Source organism: Rhopalosiphum padi, chromosome 1, assembly GCF_020882245.1.
Source record: "Rhopalosiphum padi isolate XX-2018 chromosome 1, ASM2088224v1, whole genome shotgun sequence".
In the NCBI taxonomy this organism is placed as follows: domain Eukaryota; kingdom Metazoa; phylum Arthropoda; class Insecta; order Hemiptera; family Aphididae; genus Rhopalosiphum; species Rhopalosiphum padi.
The window spans coordinates 44,894,244-44,916,121 of NC_083597.1; the positions used below are offsets into that span (position 1 = coordinate 44,894,244).

The following is a 21,878-nucleotide window of genomic DNA, read 5'->3' on the forward strand; positions in this document are numbered from 1 at the left end:
CGGGCTGGCGCGTTGGCAACACTGATTTTCCCGCCAAACTGGTAGTGAGCCGCCGCCACCGGTGTCAGTACTCAGTCGCGTTCCTGCACACACCACGGCGGACAACGGGTACTTTTGTACTATATTAACGTTATATTAATATTGTCGTTCCGTCGTGCTACCGGCGACCGATAGGGACTTTTATCGATCGTTTAACGTTATACCTACACCGTCGCAACATCAGCGAACGGGTTAGCGCCGCGAGCAGTACGAATTATTTATTATTATTTAATTCTCGCCCGGCCGAGTTCGCGCGTCCGTTTTTCGCCCGCCGTTTCCGAACCCGCGACTTGTTCGCGTCTGCACCGGATCTATTACTTGCAACACCGACACCGCCGTAGTCGCGGGTAGTGCGCGTACTTGCCAGCCGTTGGTGGTCCGTCAGATGTGCGCCGCTGCAGAGTGACGACGACGACGAAAATGGCGCAAGAACGCAACAACAGCGGTCAGAACGTTGAGATGCAAGACAAACCCGACGGTTGTCTGTCGGCGGCCGACGAGGAACGCGAACCCTGTCTGAAGCCGTCCGACTCGACGCCGATTACCGAGAAGAACAACGGCACGGTGGCCGCGCCGCCGCCGTCCGCGGACAACAACAACGGCACCAGCAACGGAAAGTTTCACGCGTTCGCGGCCGCCACCAGTCTGGAGCAGAAGCTCCGGGACAAGACCGGCTTCTCCAGAACGGGACTGGCCGTGGCCGTGGCCGCAGTGCTCACGTGCGTCGTCCTGCTCGTCACGCTGGTCGTGCTGATCTTCATGTGGCCGTCACCTCCACGCCACTTCCCCATCTGCCGGAGGGCTGCCTGTCTCCGAGCTTCGGCCGAGGTGAGTTGTTGAACATCGATAATTTAATAACGCGTAGGTATCGAAAACCAAGTGACACTTGATACTGTCGGGTGTACTACTTCATCTGCCGTAATATATACTAATATGTGTCCCATTTCGGGGGTTGTTCGGTAAAAAAAAATACAGAAATAATACGTACCCCGCGTGGGAAGGGAAGGGATCGGTGACAGAATCATCTAAAAAACTCGTATTTAACGGAATTTTTTAGTATCTAGTCGAGTCAAGTATATGTATACTATGTATATGTAAATATGTAAATGCGCAATTCAGCATCTATCGGCGGTAAGACTTTTCAGCGTCATTTTATTATCGGATTGGATCGAGTGGAAAAAAAATGTTTTTAAAAACTCCTGACGAACAGTTTAAAAAAAAAAAAAAAAAAAAAAAAATGTTATCATCGTGTGGTATGTGATCTCGTACGGTAATACAATAACACGGTTTCATGAGTCTCATATAGAGGTAATTTTTTTTTTAGGTTTGCATTTTTGTCGGGTTCATTGTTATGTATAGGTATATTATTATTTATTCCCGTACCGGTGCAGGATGGTCGCGTTTAATATTATTTACTGTAAAATGCAAATTCAATGTTAATTTTTCTTGCTGCTTAGCGACACGGTCAGCCGCGTTCGGTGTTCTTGATGGAGAACGCTTGTAGTAGAGGAAATGTTTTCCCCATCAAACGACGCGTTCGAATAAAACTATAAGTATTTTACATGTTTACGCGCGATAATTAAAAGGTTTTTTCGGGAATATCTATACTCTATACAGCTAGAAGAGCTATCGTAAAGACGTGTACTCTGCAGCGCACAAACATTTCCTATATGGGCGTGTGTGTTTAATAATACGAAATTTTCTTTGGTCTTATAATACACCAGTCTACCCCGTATCATACATCCGATTTATCGGTTCACGTGTAAGGTACGACCTTTTCAACGTGCAAAAAGACAACGGTGCGGTGCATTCCGGGAACGCGTATGTATATATAATAGTAGTATGTTTATTATGTCGAAACGTCGGAGAAAACGTCCGTAAATGGCGTCGGTGGTGGCGCGGTAACAACCCCTCTTGGGTCGACACAAAAGACCGCCGCCGTCGCCACAGGACCCGTCAGCATGCTGCACACCGATCGCTGCAGGTATGTAAGAAGGGTCGGACGTGGGTTTTTTTTCCGCTCGTCTTTCCCGTCCGCCGTCGGTTTTTACGACTGTCGTAAAAACTACCATCAGTCGGTCGGCTGTAATATTATTGCTGTACGCGCGTGTTATCGAATAAGAATTTCACACCGCCAGCGCGTACACGCGCATTATTGTAACTGCAATATTATGTATATATATCGTACAATAAGCGGGATGTAGCCGCGTTCGGTCGCCCGATCGTGTTTTATGATAATACGAATAATTATGCGTATTTCGTTGACCGATTATTGTCGAAACCCGTGACAATTTGGATAATATATTATTACCTTTTTTCTACGCTCGAAACTATTTTATTTTATTTGAGAATTAAATTCTAAGCGCGTTTCGATCGAATATTAAAAAAAAAAAATATTTCCTTCGACTTATCCAAGTATAATATCGTATAGGCAGGTTACGATATAAGCCCCCGTGATGTAAACGCGCCGCGCGTACTACGGTTTCCGCTCGATTACGCTTCCGATCGGCCGAATCCTTATATTTGCAATTCGCACACGTTGTACTTATATTATTGTTGTGTCCTATCGTTGTTATTCCGGTAATTCGATATCGCGCCGTATGTCCGCACACGCGGTCTCTGGAAACGGTTCGCAGGATGTTGTTGTCGCCGTGCCGATGAATATATGTTTTACAGCTGCAGGTGTCTACGGATAACGAAGAATATTTTGGTCTGTACATTATAATAATATGCGTCTCGACGTATAGTAACTGACGTACGTATACTATTGTTGCATTCTCGAAATTCGCCACTCATTTTCGCGGATCTGCTGTTGCGTGGACAGATTTTTCTTCTCCAATACGTCGTATTAATGTATTATGCAGACTACCCGCATAATATAGGTAATTCACTCGTTTACAGAATTTACTGTATTCTCGGAAAATAACCATGACGGCACGGTTCGTTTTTATCGGTCAAATCAAATTCTGTCATGTCCGCAATGTAATAACAATGTTACGTATGATGGTGGTTTAATTTAAACAATTTTATTCAAAACCTGTTGAATAATTTTAGACGATCTGTCAACCTTTTTTTATAGGTAGGTAGAGGTATTAATTATACGTCTCTACGAACTACGAATAATAAAACGTTGTTTTTTTTTTATTTGTATTTAGTTGCACACGAAAACATTGGGTAGGTATATCGTATCCGGACATCACAGGCGCGTCGGTTTTTATTTTACATTGATATCCCTGTAAACACTCCAAAAATGTTCTTTTCGTTTTGTTCCGTTGTCCGAAATTTTTCCAGGCAATAAAATATGCAGGAATGCTATGATAATATTTTTCAAAACTAACTCGATATTATATTCACTACACAACTACACAAGTCGGAAATATCAACGTGTTCGTAAAGTGTAAACTATATTAAACAGATTATATAAGTCTTATTGTAGGTTGTTTATGTATTATACAAGTACATAGTATACAACATTGTCAGATACATGTGGCGTAATTGAGGAGCACGCACATTTCAATGTCATTATGCCAGACGTTTGATGTATTTAAATGTTTTATAAGTCATTCGTATAGTCTAGGACAGATGCAATGAACGAATAAAATTGTCATTGGTACAATCAGCAGACGCTTCGAATCAAAGACACGTGTCTGTTGTTTATATAGTGTATAGGTACCTAATATTTATGTATAAATTTACATATTTAATGAGTTTTGTGTTTTACGGATCGTCGTAACTGTAATATTTTATCCTAAGTCTTGCGATTTGCGTATCCGTGTTTTGTTTTACAAGACTTTAATATATAAAATACTAATCGATAACATTTAATTCTGCGTAGGCATAGATGATGGGTATATAAACTAATATTCATAATTTCGTAGGTAGCTCTTCTAATTACTGATCAAAATCTCGAAGCTATTTTTAGCGTCTTTGAATCAACAGAAGTTCGTTGAATAATATTTCTGCAAGATACTATCTATAATGGAAATTACGTACCTACGCCCTACTGGCTAAGGTGTGGACATATAGCGATTGCTGTAACATGCACGGATTTCGCGTTATTTGTCTACGAACTACGAAGAAATAAACCATATAGAAATAAAACTTCTTTAGGTACAGAAAAAAAATTCGATTATTTTAATAAATTACAACACACCTCCAAAACGATTTCAATATGTATAACATTAATAAACATAACAGTAGACAGTAATTATTAGGTATTTATTATTATTTATTATATTATAACATAATATCACTTAGTAATAAATTGTAATTATTACTATACGTCTTGTTGAAAATTTAATTCAGCCTGAAGTGAAAAACATTATTTTTTATATAAATATAAGTTTTATTTTATAATTATTATATTAGAACGTTTATTAAAAATATTTCATGCCGTCGCCAATCGATATCTAGTCTGATGCGTTAAAATATTATTTTTCTAAAATAATGATCCAAATTGTCTGCTATTGAACCGTAATTTATATAACAATTTTAAAAATCTCTTATGAATAACGTACATATTATATTATTTATATATATTTACCGATGTATATTAATTTACGTCTAATGTTTAGACGTTGGTTTACAAACTTGTTGATAGTAATAATATTATCACATTCGTTAGGGTGTAATAAAGAGTACCGAGTACCTATAATTATATATATTATAATTTCTTAACGCCGATATTTTTAAGTTTAATATTTTTATCATCATTCATCATTAAAATATTTCTTAATAACCATGCGGGGGCTAGCCATAAGTCATAAGTCGTAATGCTTTGATAAATGTTTTTTTTTTGTCAATACGGTTGTTTTGCAATAAATACAAATTCTAAACAAACCATCTCACATGTCAAACAAAACCCCTATCAAAATGCACTTAATAATAAAAAAAAAAAATTTATTATATGATATATTATGACGTGTGTATTTAATTTTAATATAATGCTTGGTTAGAAAACGCTATTGTGCGGTATTGCATCACATTTTCATCGATTAATATCGTAAAATACAAAATGGTTTAGCGTATATCGGTTTATCGTTTACGAAACGAACACTGCGGGGAAGTAATAATTGTTATTATTTATTCATTTCGATTGATGTCTCGCTAAAACCCATATACGGTTTCCAATGTGTCGACATAAACGATAAAATTTATTTTTAAACAATTTCTATAAAATAATACGTCTCCCTTTTACTGCTGCAGATTGCTAGTCCGGAAGTCGCAAAGTGCAACAGTCATTGTTTTATTATATTTTCATTTTTCACCACAAGATCAATAAATCGTAGCGATTTGCGTTATCCGAATTTTATTGTATTTTCATAGGTTTTCTCTCTCGCGTTCGTTTAATGTAAATTAAGTTTTTTAGATTTATCACACATGATTTAACTATCAATTAACATTGATTTATGTAAACCTAAATCATATTGACCTATGATAGGTACTATATAATCAGTGAGGTGAATAGGAACTTTGGTTTGTAAAAAAAAAAATAATTTTAATTATTAGTTATTGATTCATAATATATTAATTATTCTTTTGCACATCCAGTGATAAAATGTATCATGATGCCGTTGAAAATGACCTATCCGGTGTCGCGATAAACTTTTCCACTACACATGCGGTGACGCCGACACGCCGTATCGTGTGGCCCAACACTTAATGATGTTAAGTGTTACCTTAATTTGCATTTGTTAAATATGTATTATGCTGCAAAAATATCTTTAGTCAAATCTATTGCATAGAAAAAATTGGACGGGGACCAATTTATTGGCGGTGTATAAAATTTTACCAGAGTCAATTATTATATCTGCGTAATACGTTTTTTTCGATAACCTGAAAAAAACAAATTAAATAAAAATAAAAAATAATTCATGGAGTAAAAATTAAACTTAAAAAATATATATTTTTTCTTTTTTATTTCAATACAAATAATAAAAATTACCTACGGAAGGTTACCTATGTATTAAATTATAGAGAAAATAGACTATCCAAAAAAGCAAACTTCATAGGTTCCATTTATAGTATTTATGAAGCACCACATATATTGCATTATTGCACAATAATATAGTATTATGTTGTATATATACCTACACATCACAGATCTTAAATATTAATGATGACATTGAATCGATAAAATTATGTTTGCGGTTTTTTACAGACAACTGATATGATATGGGTTACAATAAATGTGTTAGAAATTGAAAAAAAAATTGAACGTGTAAATTAAAAATTTGTAACATTTGGTGTTTTCCTTGGATTATTTTTAACTTTTTAATTGTTTTTTTAGTTAATATTTTGAATTTTTGATTTTTGATTTTTTTATGGAGTTTTTTTTTACTATCGTTTCACGAGGACCGGCAATATTGTCCGGTTATATCCACGTTAATGTGTACCCCATAAAACTGTATTCTCGTAAACTATAGAGAGACGCCTATGATATTATAAATCCATAATAATTTATAATACGTATTTTATACCCTTGTTATAGTAACACGCTGTGTGAGCTTACGTAGGTTCTGGTCGTGTTCAGTTACCACGGTTATTGTTCTACGTGTATCATGATGATACAATGTCGCCGGCGTACGGAGAAATATATTTCATATTATCTCGTTTTGTTAACCGGAACCCAAAACTAGCTAAACGCACACTCAACCGTATATTATACTATGTGCACGTCTGCGCCGACTGCTTTTATAACACTATTGTTTTTTTCTTTATCCTGTAACCAAGCGTGAGAAAGCACAAGAGAGAAAAAAGAACTCACAATCATCTGGTTGCGTGTTGAATTATATTTCATCTAGTCTGCTGCGTGAATAAGGATTTTCTTGTGATAAAAAGATATATTGACTTTTAAAAGTGTCAACGACGACGGTTTAATGCGTAATACATATATTATACAGTATGATGTAGTAAACGAGGTCGATTCGTCATACTCGAAAAGCTAGTCATCGTCGATTTCGGCACGACTATTCGTCGTGTCGACGGCACGATTTTCATTCATTATTTCCGATATCGCACGATAGTAACAACGACACGCTGTCGATTACCATATTATAATTAAAACCCGCATTAACAAAGAATTACGTAGGAACGAGTCGATTTTAGAATCCTACGTCACATATCGTCCAGTTGTGATTTTTGATAAAATATAAACATACAATTTTTACTCCTTATACTATTTGTCCGATACCGGTTTAAAAAATTGTTGCTTTGGAAAGTGCTCAAATTTACTGCAAATTCGATCCGTTATTGAATAAAATGGCAACTCACTTGATTCGAAATAAATGTAGTTTTTTTTATGTTGTTTTTGTTCTCCGTCGGTACATAATAGTGTTTCTGTCTGCTGCTGGTTTTACATTTCCACGATATTACACTATCTATCATTCCGTCTCGGGGCTGTCATATTCAGCTCGTCACGCGATCGAGTGCGATCCTATATAATATGCTTACACGTCTTCGTGTAACGAAATTTGTCCTTGGACGCTCTCTTATTCCTTTTTCCTTGCTCTATCCTTGTCTTCGTGTTTCGTTATAGTTTATGCTGTGTATTTACTAAAAGAATCTTAAGAAGATTAATTTGACACGGTGGTACATTGAGTGTACGGATAGCACAAAATTCTCCTGAAAACCTGCCCAGGACTCGCGTATAATATAAGGACATAATTAAAAATACTCCGCATAGAGGAAATAATCAAACTAAAAATTATTACCAACGGAAGCAAAATAAAACGGTTGGTCGGTTACGCTGTGTACGCTCCCTGTACAAAAATAAAAAAAATACAACGGGTTTCGTGATGAATCACGATATAGCAATTATAATAATACCTGAAATATAGGTAAGTACTACTCGTGTTGTATTTTTACATACACATTACGAAACATCAAAAACACGTTTTTATCGATAATACGTAGATTAGGAAGAGAAAAAAAAGTTCTTTGTGGAAAACGGAGGGTTGGCTATTATGATATGTGTGCCTAGTAAAATATGTCGAGTACCCATATACCATCAGTCTTCAGATCAAAATTATTCGGATTATTGTAAAATGGCTTGTTATCAGAGTTTCGTAATCGCGCTAGACTTTATAGAAATGACGTGGCGATAAGTAAATAAACTTTTTATATATATATTATATTAGTATACTTAATATGGTTAGGTATCTGTGAATCTGTATAATATAGATTGGGCGTCTTCAATTAAAAAATATTCCAACGAAATAAAATCGCGAAAACCGCTTGAGGGATTGCGATCGGTCTCGTTTTTTCTTTATATCGATTACTTATATATTGCGTGTAAGATCAACTGTACAAATTAATTGACTATAGGTATCTAAATAACAATATGATAATTATAGTTTGAAAGATTATTTTGCACATTTTGACGGTTATTACGGTATACATAATTTTCTCGTTATATAATATACTAAATACCGTTGACCATCGTTACCAAGGTTAAGAGATTCACGAGTTTTAAAAATTAAATATAGGTTTACACTAGTAAAAAATAATTTTTGGAACTGCCAACATTTAGCCGAAGGAAAATTATCCAATATTGATTTCTCATTTGGCTTGATTCAGTTCTGATTTATTTTCATCCAATAACAGAATTGAGTAATCCATTATATTATTAATATTATAATTTTATTTGTGTATTTTATAAGAATAAATTTATATCACGCAGACAAATTTACTTAACGTCGTATTACAGAGTACAAACGTACGAATAATGCGACACATGATTTTATTGATTTTAATAATAAACTTAGGCATGATCACATTCATTGCTAGATCGGACATTTGCAGGACTATAGTATATGATAGATTTATGGACATAATAATATTATAATATAATAAGAGTACAATATTCGCGATGAATATAATATACGATAGGTACTTTTACGTAACAAAGTTCTTATTGTTTTATTAAGCCATATCGAAACAATATTGTGCAGCAGAGATGAGTATATCGTGCTACCTATATTCCATGTATTTTTAGACGATCGATGAAAACGAGAATAACACGTGGCTCCAGTTTTCTCTAGTGGCGTCTCCCCTATAACCGCCGCCTCCGCCGGTCGGCGGTCACCGCAAGCGGTATAATATTAAACAGCACGTGGCCATATTCACCGCAACTCTATACCTCGAAATTACTATGTTCTCGAAATCTGTATATTACACGCGTGTTACAGCAGTAGGAGTAGTATTACGGCATAGGTGGTGTATATTAATGTAGAACAATTTGTTGTTTTATGATATTTGTCTCTTTCCGAACTGGTTGGTTGGTTGCCTGCCTGTGCCCGTCTGTCCTCCGGCCAGTAGTTCCGAGAGAGGTCCAAAAGAAAACAGACAAGAAAAGAATAAAAGATTTTTCTGCTGCCTTCGACCTCACTGTTGCGTTAATAATAATAATAAAAATAATACATTATCGTACTGAGTGCGTGTACCCATATATACCGTATAGAGTGCATATATATATATATATATATATATATATATTATATAAATAGGCACTTATATAGTATACATACACGTGGCGATCTGCAGCCCACGCAATTTTCGTGAACAAGTGCTCTGACGGGTTGGTCCATCCTGATAATATGTATAAGTACACGAATTTGTTCCGAAACGTGAAGTATAATATGCTTATATAGGTAATTTTTTCACGCGCACGTTAAACATTCGTTTACAGAATTTCGTAACTAAACTCATATTAATTATTAATTATTAATTATTTTTTTAACGGCGCATATAAGTCTTTTCTCAGAAACGCGACGTCGTGATATTATATACTCTACACTCGCTCACATATCATCATTGTGAATACATACAATATTTCAATATCATAATTTTATTTTTGTAAATATTGTCTCATCACTATTGATCGATCGATCGCCCAGAGCTGTTCAAAAACACTTACTTTACGAGTCTGTCGTCTGAGAATTGAAAATTCCGCTGATACATTCAAATCGAACCGATCGAGATATATATTCGCGCGTCGTACGTACCTTGTACTTTTCGTAACAAATTTTACTCGACTAGTTCTTTCCAATTTACATGCCATGCTCAGACATTTTTTCAATAAATTACATTTTTCAATTCTAAATGTGGATTTGTTGACTCTCGGCGTTTGAGCAATACCACACGCAGTATTATGTCAGTACTCAGTTGTGTATAGTGTTTGTACGTGGTTTTCCACAACTGGCACGGTTTACGTTGTTAGTTTCGCTATATTAATTTGTGGGTGTTTAATTTAATATTCATATAATATGCGTGTATAATAATATGTATTATATTACGTTTTATTTTTATGTGTACTAAAGTTCTTTTTATATTCCAATGTTTATTTTAAACGTTAGTTTTGTGGAAGCTAATTACTTAGCCACATATCATTGAAATATTGAAAAATTTAACAAAACTGTTCATGACGAGGATACGGTGTTTAGTGATTTTTATCAAATATAAAATTCTGTAAAATTATAGATTTGGCTGTTAGGGTATATAAAAATCGAATTCATTTACTTCAAGGTGTATTTAAATTAAAAAAATATATCTATTATTAATCTAAATCACTGATTATACATTATTGTCATAATAATATGTACATTATACTTACAATTCACATCATGATAAAAGCAACAAAATATATTTCGTGTACATAAAACTCGATCGAATTAGTGGCCACAAGACGTGCGTAGGACAAAGACCTAAACTGTTGACCGCGGGCATAAAACATCATAAACTATAAAGGATACTTTATTATAATATATACGTATATAACCTTGATGGTTATACGAGACTCATGAAATTATAATTTAATTATACTATATACGATTTTTTTTCAATAAGGTACACATTCTTCTACTGCACTGTATGATCATTAACGGTAACGGGTCTTTGATATGCCATGAAATACAAATCAACGATTTTTGAGTTTAAAAAACAGTATTGCATAATGACGAAATCTGAACAAACCATGCGTAAAATGTGTTTTCGATTGTCTGTTTTCGGACATGTTCATTTGATAGAAATTGCGCATTTGGAAATATTTTTCCGTGTGATTTAATTATTTTGGTTTGGACCTTAAAACATTTTAATTGTGTTAATGTTTTTGTATTTGCTATAGTTTATTAAACATTTTATTCGTATTGTCATCCTCTGATGCGAACTATTTTAAAAACACATTATGATGTACCTATGTGTTAGATATAATACTGCAGACGTTGAATAAGACGTATTTGTTACTTCATATTAAAGCGGTTCAATAGAAGCTGCAACAGCGTAGAGAGTATTGAGGAATCACGATAATTAAACATAGGAAATAAAACCAAAACATGAAAAATCACAGGGAATTAAAAACTACATTTTTATAATTTGTTATATTTTATTAAACATTAGTTTTAAATTTTATAATTACAAATTTAGATCATAAATCCAACCGATCAGTATCCTGGTGAGTGTATAATACTCATACTTATACCTTAAAATAAATAAATAATAATAGGACCTAATAAATAAAATACAGGATATGTAATAAGTAAATCAAAACAATTTTATAAAAGTATAATAAAATATATATAATTAAATTGTTTAAATATATTTATTTTTAAATTCCGCGAGTACATTAAAAGGTTGATCAAATATAAATGTGTAAAAAAAAAATACAATTAAATTGTGCATCAATGTAAATTGTAAATTATGTATATATATATATATATATATATATATATATATATATCAATGTATAAATAAAATATGATTATATAGGTTGATTATACAAAAAAATAGTTAAAAGCATTTTTTTAATTAGATATACGTAAATGCAACTTTATGTAAATTTAATTTTTATGACAGTTATTATTAATCTAAATGTGTAATTAAAACTAATGTCTAATAAAATATAGGTACACATTTGGTTAATTTTTTTTTCAAAATTATTTACATCGCCTAAATCATTGAAATTCGATTTGGAAAAAATTCATACGGTTTTAAACAAATTCCGGGTTTTGCTTGAACAAAAAAATAAATAAATAAACGTGTAAAAATATAGGCGCGTTTATCGTATAATAATAGTACCTATATATACTTGTTATCACGACGGATATAAAAAAAAAAATCGTGGCCATAATATATACAGTGACCGTTTCGAATCCATCGGCAGAGACGATATCGCGAAACGGTTTTTTTTTCCTTTGTGGGACGACGACGACGTACTCGCAAACTCGCTGCTGCAGTGTATGTAGGTAGATATATATTATATATAGGTAAGTCGTGCTCGTACACGGCCGACAATAATGGGTACCTGTTCGGAATGATTTATATCATATATATGTAAGTGCGATTTATATATGTAGGTATGGTCTGGTATATACGTTGTACCCATATTACGTTTGTGTGTACTGTGTACACGGTGAATCGAACGGATCGCGCTTAGGGCGACCTCATTTTTTCTTCATTCTTCATCTTCTTCTCCGTCTTTTTCGTCTATTATCCTTACGCCTGTATTCCATCGCCGTGCCGAGTGAACTTTAATATAACATCGGTCCGTATGGTTGTTCCATTCGTATGGAAAAAAGAAAACTGCTAGCAGTATATCTGTATATTTATTGTTTATTATAAAAATAATAATAACAAAATATAGGTTAGGTACTTGACTGACTACGTCGGCAACCGCGACGCTGACGATATGCTCTAACGGTAAAAACAGCAAATCGCGTGCGTTTAGCATTTAGTTGTGTGACGTAGACGTTATAAATATGTGTGGATATAGGCGAACTTGTGACGCTCAAGACAATACAACTAGGTACAATAAATTATAAGAAATTATGTTTATTACCTTATTATCTATGATAATTATAAATAAAATAAGAATTTACTGTATATCTCTAGGTTTTTAGGTTTTTTATATTGAGATTAAGTGGTTTGTATCTAATATAATATAAAATTAAATTAGCAAAAATGGTATTTTATACTTTTAAATGGTATTAAAAGAATAGAACTTGCGTTGTATAAAAATGTGCGTTTTTTAATTTCAAAATTATTTTCTTTCTGACTAGTCTGACTCACGTGCGATAGACTTGTAAGTTAAAAATCAATGCGTTTTTATCAGCAAGGTATTAATATTGTTAAGGATTTTACATACATAACATTTTATCTAAATATCGTCAAAAAAGAAATATAAATTTACAAAAAAAAATAATAATTATAAAATTATTTTTTAAGTTAAAATAATGTTAAATTTGAAAATAAACGGAAACCACGAAAATAAAGACTAAATTTGTTATTACCTATGTTATATTTATATAGATATTAGTTTTAATTATAAATCCAGGTCCATAATAGTTGTAATTAAAATTATATTTATTTAAGTAACATTTAAATTTTAAATAATTAAAAATAAAATTATATAAAAATCATTTTTTTTTTTGTGTATCTAATTAACTATATTTTTTTATTAATATTATTTTATACTTGTTTTGGGAGTAGTTTTTCTGTGTTGGGAAAATTAAGTTTCTGTTTTATTGGCATGTGTTATTGTGTAAAAATGATTGATAATGTGTTATATTTATATTTATAAGTATTAAGTTTAATATATAGGTATTATTTATACTATATAGTATGTCTAATTTTTATTTGTTATTCATTTTATTTGATAATCTTAATATAAACCATCCGGAAATTCAACAAATGATACAATTATTTAAACAATTTGATTGTATATATTTTATTTAATTAATGATTAAGTACGAGTATATCTAATATTTAACCAGAACACCTGGCCTGCAGTTGGATTATCGATCTAAATTTGTAATTATACAAATTAGAACTTACGTCTGATAAAATAAAAAATACTTAATGGCAAAATATAAATTTTGGGTTGCTTTCTTTTGGTTTTATTTTCTGTGGTTTTTTCTATAGTTTTTTATCTTTTTATTTCATAATTCGTTCTATTAAAATACAATATTATTTCAAAAGTTTAAATTTGGTAGTAACATAAAATCTTATATGTTATAGCGTGAAGGGAATTATGTTTATTTAGTGTTATCGAGCATTATTTAGTATTTACAATAATCATTAAGAGGTTCAAGTCCGACTACGTATTATATTACTATTATGCACAAAAAATCAGCGTTTCTAACGGAACTGAGAACTGTTTATATTTTTATGAATTATAATAAATAATCTTACTTGTCGTCATTCCAATATTATTATTACTACACTACTCGGTGACGATATATTGTTTAAAAATTTACAAATCTACATTTTTACACCTTCTTCGGCTATAATAATGTGAGCTGTTAGTGGTAACAACATGCAGTGAGGAATTAAATTGCAGCTAAATCGAATGGTGTACACAATCAATTATGAAAATATGATTTCGTTTCTTTTCTTTTTTTGGTGTCCTTGGCAAAGAATTTTTTTTTTATATACTATTATCCTACGTATCGATTACGTAACGTTTCATACACAGAAATATTTTTTTTTACTACCGCTACAAAACGAATTAAATCGCAGATTAATAACGTGCATTTAAAAAAATAATATTTTTAAATGTTTTCATCAGTGCATCAAATATAGTGTCCTATACTCTGTGTAATGTACAATGTTAACCAATAATATAAATAACTATACTTATCTCTTGTTGCTTTAACTCGTTTTATATACTATTATACACTATATCACTATATCAATTGAGTTGTGTATTAATTTATGTTTCAATTAATTACTATATCTTCAAGTGTACTTAGACAAAGTTATGCGTACTTGACCATTGTAAGTCCCCATATAACTGATTACTATAATATATTAATATTATTTATGATATTTTATAATCAGTCAACAACATATTACCCATATAATTATTTAAAATTAAAATAAAGCCTGTCACTATTATATATATTTGTAAAAAGTTACCGTTATATTTTTTTTATTTTATATTATTTGATTCATACTTTTTATATTTATGTAATATTCTAATAAATATACTTAGATACCTATATTTTGATTCAAGCAAAGTCGCCCACAAATTGAGATTTCATTAGGTTTTATTATAAATTAAAATTTAAGAGTAAAAATAAAATATAACTATTATATATAGCAATAAGCAACAATAATTATTTTAATACCCTAGCTATTGAAAAATGTATTTTTGTTTAAGTAAATAGTATTACAATAACAGTTGTATTCTCATCAGTCATCGGTCATCTTTAATATTTCGCAGTAAACCGTAAACGCAATGAACTGTGTCAGTCAAATTAAATACAATTTTATTTTTGGCATTGTTTTTTGTTATTTATTTGTTGTTTTATAATCTAAACAACTGCAGTATACAATTTCAAAACCTACTGTTGATTAGAGTTTTATTACACCATAAATATTTTAACAATCACAACTATTATAGTTATTCGCTGCGTATGCGTTAAGAAAATTATTAAGATTTTACTCATCAGACTGCTAAGTGTATATAGTAGTACACTTGGAATATTATTGAATTACTATTTCGTTTAGAAACGAAATAAACAAATCAAACGTAAACTTGGACAGTAATATTATGATGTGGTCTTCGTTCCGCTGTGGCTAAAATATAAAATTAATAATTTTGTTCGTTAGTTGTAGGTAAATATGTATAAAAATCATTTATTTCGTCGTCGTTTAGAATAAAGTAACAACTCTAGCATGCACCGATTCACACGTGTTGACTTTATATGTATGCATACGTGTATATAATATTAATATTTTTCTGTCTCCGTTTAGCGCAGATTAATGGACGCATTCAAAAACTTCTATCATGCGTTAAAATTGTATAATATAATCACTTTGTGCACCGGTCGAAATGTAATACACATATAACATGTTAACCTATTGTGCGTTACAGTAATCAAACGGACAATTTTTTTTTTAAATAAAAAATATGTTATGGTGCTGGGATGTAATAGGGAACTAGCTCTATACGATCGCATAATAATTTAGCCTGATAAAATTCTTATACGATGTCGAATAAATCAAAGTTGTTTGCGTGTAGTTTCGCCTGAATCTAAAGTCTAGATGTACGTATCTACACACACCCTCGAGAAAGTGATAGAGAGTGAGAGAGATAACGACGACTGTATACACATAACATACACAAATACAGGCAGAGGCAATATACGTTATTATCATAATCATTATTCGTTTGTTTACATACACACACACACACACACATATTACGTTACGTATATACACAGGGGAATCGTCATCGTGCTTAATCTATGCACTATAGTTGAACCATACCTTTACATAAAAATTACTCTAAAAAAAATCGGTAACGACTCATTTCGTAACACGCTCACACATGTTATATATTGTTAGTTGTATACTCATATTTAGTATAGTACGGTAAGAATTTAGTGGGTATCATTATTTCCTACATATCCGTAAACTTGCTATACATATAAAATTATAACATGCAAGTACTTGGTGCCCCTTAGTGCTCTGCGCCGCGCAGCCACTGAAACTCGGAGGAGAAATATCTAATAGTAATATTTCAAAGAAAAAACATTTAAACGATACGGTAGGCAATAGTATTGTAGAGCACAGTGCACAGTGAGCACACGCAAGTAGATAAGATTACAATAGACCGCACAGTTGTTAGACCATCGACTACGTTCCGAGCGTGCGGCTGACAGACGATACGCAAATATTATAATGCCAACAATAAATATAATAATAATAATTATTATTATTATTATAGTATTTTGTATATACCTACCTAGCTAGTACCTAGTTACCTATGCACATAATAGTGTTTTTGTGCCATGAAAATGAATAATACGTGATCCGGTGTCGCCGTGGGTATCTATGCTGCTCGCTCCGATGACTGCAGCGACCGTATACGATATAACTTTTCACTGTCACCGCAGTCCGCCGACACTGGATAGTTAGCGAATCGAGATATACGCGATCGAAATTCGAGTTTGTTCATAAAATGATGCACGTTAAATAAAATAAAATGATTACAAACAGTGGAAAAAGGTCTGTGCTAATGTGACGTGTGTATACATTATGTTATTTACATATACAGTACAAAGTCTATCAATAAATTTAAATCATAATCATAATGTTGTGTACGAATTTTAAATTTTAATTTAATTTTCAAAATTTCTCCTACCTATCCATTTTATATTGGTATCTTGTTTTTAGACATCATCGTGCAGCGACGTATTTTTAGGTGGTGATGTATAGTGCTTGATTACGTGTACGTGCACCCAGGGCAAAACAAAAATGGTCTTGTAATTTATTGTTATAGTTATAATGGGAAAAATATGTAGAATGATTGATGAATTAATCAATTATTTATGACACTTAAATTATATCTGAATATTAAAAGAATAGGGATTTGGGAAGATTGATGTTAAGTGGTAAAAAGGGATTGGGGGTCACGTCATTAGAATATGTGACATGTTCTACACTATAGTAGTTAAGTTGTAAAGACAAATTTATGCTACTGTTTAAGAAATGAGATGCTTTTATTTTAGTAAAACTGTAATCTGTTATAAACTCGTTGGTTTGTGTAATATATTTTTATCGCAAGTAAATAGTAATAATTAAATACACTTGTACACATATTACTGATACGTTCGTGCTTATATATAATATCAATAAAATAATATATATATTATATTCCTTATTATTCAAGGTACGAAAATGAGATGTAACTATACGTTCAAATTTATCGTTGGAAAATTCAAAAACATGTAATTTATTTATTTTCTCAAATCAGTTTTGAACTAAATAAATAGGCCCGCAGGAAAAAAATACAGAATGAGTTCATATTTTATCGTTTAGGTGAATTTGGATTATTATGGTGTTTTTTTTCCGAACAAAACGTTTCGTTTTATAATTTTACGTTATTTTAGTTTAAATCTGACGGGTGAGTTATTGTTCGGTATAAAATATTAGGTATATTATTATTATATGTCTTAGAATTTCGGTGGAATAGTAAACACACGTTATTCTCATCACTGAACCCGGAGTGCGTACGTACAATAGGTACCCGTTGAAATATGGCTTTTTGAATTTATTGCAGTCGTCCGCCGCATGAACTACATATGATTTCCCGAACTGCGGGTGTCCGATTCCATATTACAACCGTATATGTAGCATGTATATAGTATATAGTATATACTATATGGTATTTAGTTTGAGCGCCAACCGGTTCTTAGGAAATCTCGTGTAACTAGCAGCCCATCGTCAAATGGATTTTACGAGGGCATCATAACAAATTGTATATGTTCGTATTCGCTGTGGTCGTATTCTGTATTATAGTAGTAATAGTAGTAGTAGTAATAGCAGTAGGTACTAAATGTAATATTATATTATATTATAAAAAAAAATAGTGATAATATACGCGCCATACCTATTTTATATGCATCGCTATATATATACAGTAGATATGTTATTTCATTACAGGCACTACATATTGGTATTTTTAAACCACAAAAAAAAAGTAAGGGTGATTACTTTTCGGCGGCCCATTTGAATATTCACACTTGCCGGATATCTGTCGCACACAACCGCTGTCGGTTGGAAACGTTTTTTCGGGTCGTCTACCTCCGGCACCGCGCACAGGAACAGATGTATAAGTACACAATATGATGTTGTGCATCGTACTATATGTACGCGCGCAACAGGTATGCCTACACAACATCAAGTATCGCGACGTACTATTGTTTCACGACTACCAGCTATAATATTATAATTATTCTTCTGTGTGTGTCGCCGTATTATTATTTTAGTTTTCTGTCCGCCGATGCGGTGTAATCTCGGTTTGATCTCGCTGTGTGTGTGTGTGAGTTAGAATATTAATGCTTGTGTGAGTGTGTTGGGTTGTGTGCTGCAGAGCACGCGCATTCTTGTGCGCAGGGAGACTGTCGGACCAGATACTCCGCCGGGTCGGCGGCTGTCCGGCCGGAGGGTCAGTTGTGTGGTATAGAGAGAGAGAGAGAGAGAGAGAGTAAGTGAGTTGGTGTGTATATATGAGAGAGAGAGAGAGACAGATATAATTTAGCGGTACGTCGTACGTGTCTACATTATTCTCGACTGGTTTCCTCTTCCCGCTACGCCGTAACTGACACTCATACAATATACGATTTATTCGCAATGGTTCTCAAACCTAGTCTCGCTCACCCCCGCCCAAAAGTCATATGCGTGCGGAGAACTCGGCACAAAACAAACGAACGCGTACGCTTTTGTACGTATCGTTAAAACACACATGCGAGTATAATATTATACAATTATTCGAAATGTTCGCGACGATTCGCCAAATATCTTGTGCGGAATTTCTAGTTTTTCCGTAGGAAAAGTCGTGCACAAAAGCGCTATACGCGATCAAAACTATGATAACGAAACACGGTACAAACGCTGGAACCTTCCGTTGGAAATTGTTAATCATTTATTTCGTTAGCCGTTCTTTCCTGTGAGTTCAGTGTCCGTGATGTACCTATATCGATGAATTTAAAAATTTTGGTCATGCACTCTGACGTTATGATTTTATTATTATCAACGCTGTTGCTCTTGCAATTTAAAGTTTTCGATCATTGGTGGTATTTTCAATACATATACGCTCGTAGTTTATATGAACAAACTATACATTTTAGTATCAAAAAGACTGTTTTAATTTGTATAACAATGTAACATGTTATAATTCACCAATAGTGAATTGTTTTCGTATAAAATAATTTTATCAACAAGAAACTAATATTACATTGAATGTATTGAATGATAATTGTTAATCTGCAGTTTATAAAGTGAAGTATCGCGGTACATTGATATAGTACATGTATTGTGCAACGAAATATTTGTGGTTTATCGTAGAGTTCTAAATACATATATACATATTACAGTTGTGATTTTCTCATACATAGTTATCAAACGATATACAAGGCCCTGTGATCGGAAACTACTACTTTAAAATCTAATTTCGCTATATCACGTATTGAAATATATTGGTGACGTATGGTTAAAACAATTTCTTATCAATGTAGTTTGTTTATTATAAGCTATTGGGAATTCAGTAGATAAAAACAATTTTTATTCATTAAATCACGAGCACGTAAAAAAAAAATATACAAATTATGTCATCAATATTTTATAAAAATGTATTGTGAGTTATTAATAATATAATTAAGATATATACATACATAGTTTGTTTTAGGTTTTTAAAACTGTGATGTAGGTACCTACTTATAAAAAAAAATGTGTAACAGTAAAGGTTTAAAAAAACTAAAACTGTATTAAGTATAATATGTCTTTTATACATGCTGTCCTTGGTTGTCAATACAAATTAAAGTCATTTTATCGTTGTTCATTTGAGTAAAATTTCGAAGCTATTAATACTAATATATATATATATATTTTGATAATTTTTTTATTGGTGATATTTTTTTGCTCTATCGTTTGTAATTAGTCGTTTTTATCATTAGGTACCCAACATTTCATTGTTTGTTATAATTTTAAAATTGTAAAATAAACGTCTGCTCGAATATTCATAAAAATGTTAATTCTTGAAAGCAAGTATAAACTTGTGAGACTTAAAATTCTTATTGTTTTGGTCAATTTTTCTAGTATATTTTTCTATATTTTATCACTTTTTGGAGCGCATAACACACGTGTGCACATGTTGGTGTGAACCTGTCGGTTGGACGTGCGGGTGATGTCGACAATATATAATTATTTGTACTGCATATTAAACACAGTTTAGGAGAAAAAACACAGTCACATAAGTATATAATATACATGATTCGATATGGTATAGTCGTTATGCTATTTCGATCTCATATTACTTGCCTCAGTTATATTTGTATATTATTTATATCATGTACACAAATATAAATTAAGCGTATGGTCTTTACTATATTCTGTGACAGGTGAGATTATATGACTATAGTATTATACAAAAATATATATTTACGATTGTGCTGATGGTTATGAGAACCGTTAAGTCTGTGGTGGTCGTTTTGCGAACACCGAAGGGATGGAAAAAGTACAACCGCCTAAAGTGAGGAATACGTGGAAAATCCGATCAATGTATATTATACACAGTAAGACACGACACATGAAACACTGTCAACGACGTGACGTTATTATTATTATAATTTTTTGTCTATATTATACTGTTTGTGTCACGTGTGGAGTAGTGTGCGGGGGAGGGGTTGCGTCTCCGTAGATGGTGCATCATTTGCTTATATCTACGTAGGACGGACTCGTTGATGGCCGAGATCACTCATCGTCCGAGCGTAGGCCTATATATAACTGTGACGAATTCAATTATACGAAAACACTCGCCCGTACAGCTATATTCAGGTGTACCTATATAAATATATTATATTATGCAGGTTATAAGATTACCCGTGGAGAACATAATATTATAATGTAAAGCGTGTGCGTCCTTAACCTTGCCTATTGTCGAACGCGGCCACGACCTCCTAGTGAAAGTATTCGAGTATAATATAATATCGTATCATTTTGTTGTGCACTCGGACTGTGTTACGAGGACTTGAAACGAAACGAAATTTTCATCTGACCGTGAATATATATATATATATACATATTTTATATATTATATAGGATTATAGCCATATATAGGGCGCGCACTCCGTCTGAGATGGGCACTCCCGTGCATTTTTTCGGCCGATGTAGCGTATATTATATTATTATTTATTATTATGATTATGATTACTATTATTATCATTAATGTCATCGTACTGCTACAGCAGTAACACATCGTTCATATACGAGGGCGAGGCTCGGGTGACGACGTAAAAATACTGCTCGCCTAGCCCATTTCGATTGAACGCCAACACGGT

The 21,878-nt window shown here is 32.6% G+C and overlaps 1 protein-coding gene across 1 annotated transcript in view; it reads left to right on the forward strand.

Moving 5' to 3' along the window:
• Positions 1–61: 61 nt before the first annotated feature.
• Positions 62–21,878, forward strand: part of LOC132932337 (endothelin-converting enzyme 1-like) — a 28,420-nt gene continuing 6,603 nt past the window's right edge. The window contains exon 1 of the mRNA XM_060998656.1: positions 62–867. Coding sequence (XP_060854639.1) covers positions 460–867 — 408 coding nt within the window. The 5' untranslated portion in view covers positions 62–459. The remainder of the gene's footprint in view (positions 868–21,878) is intronic.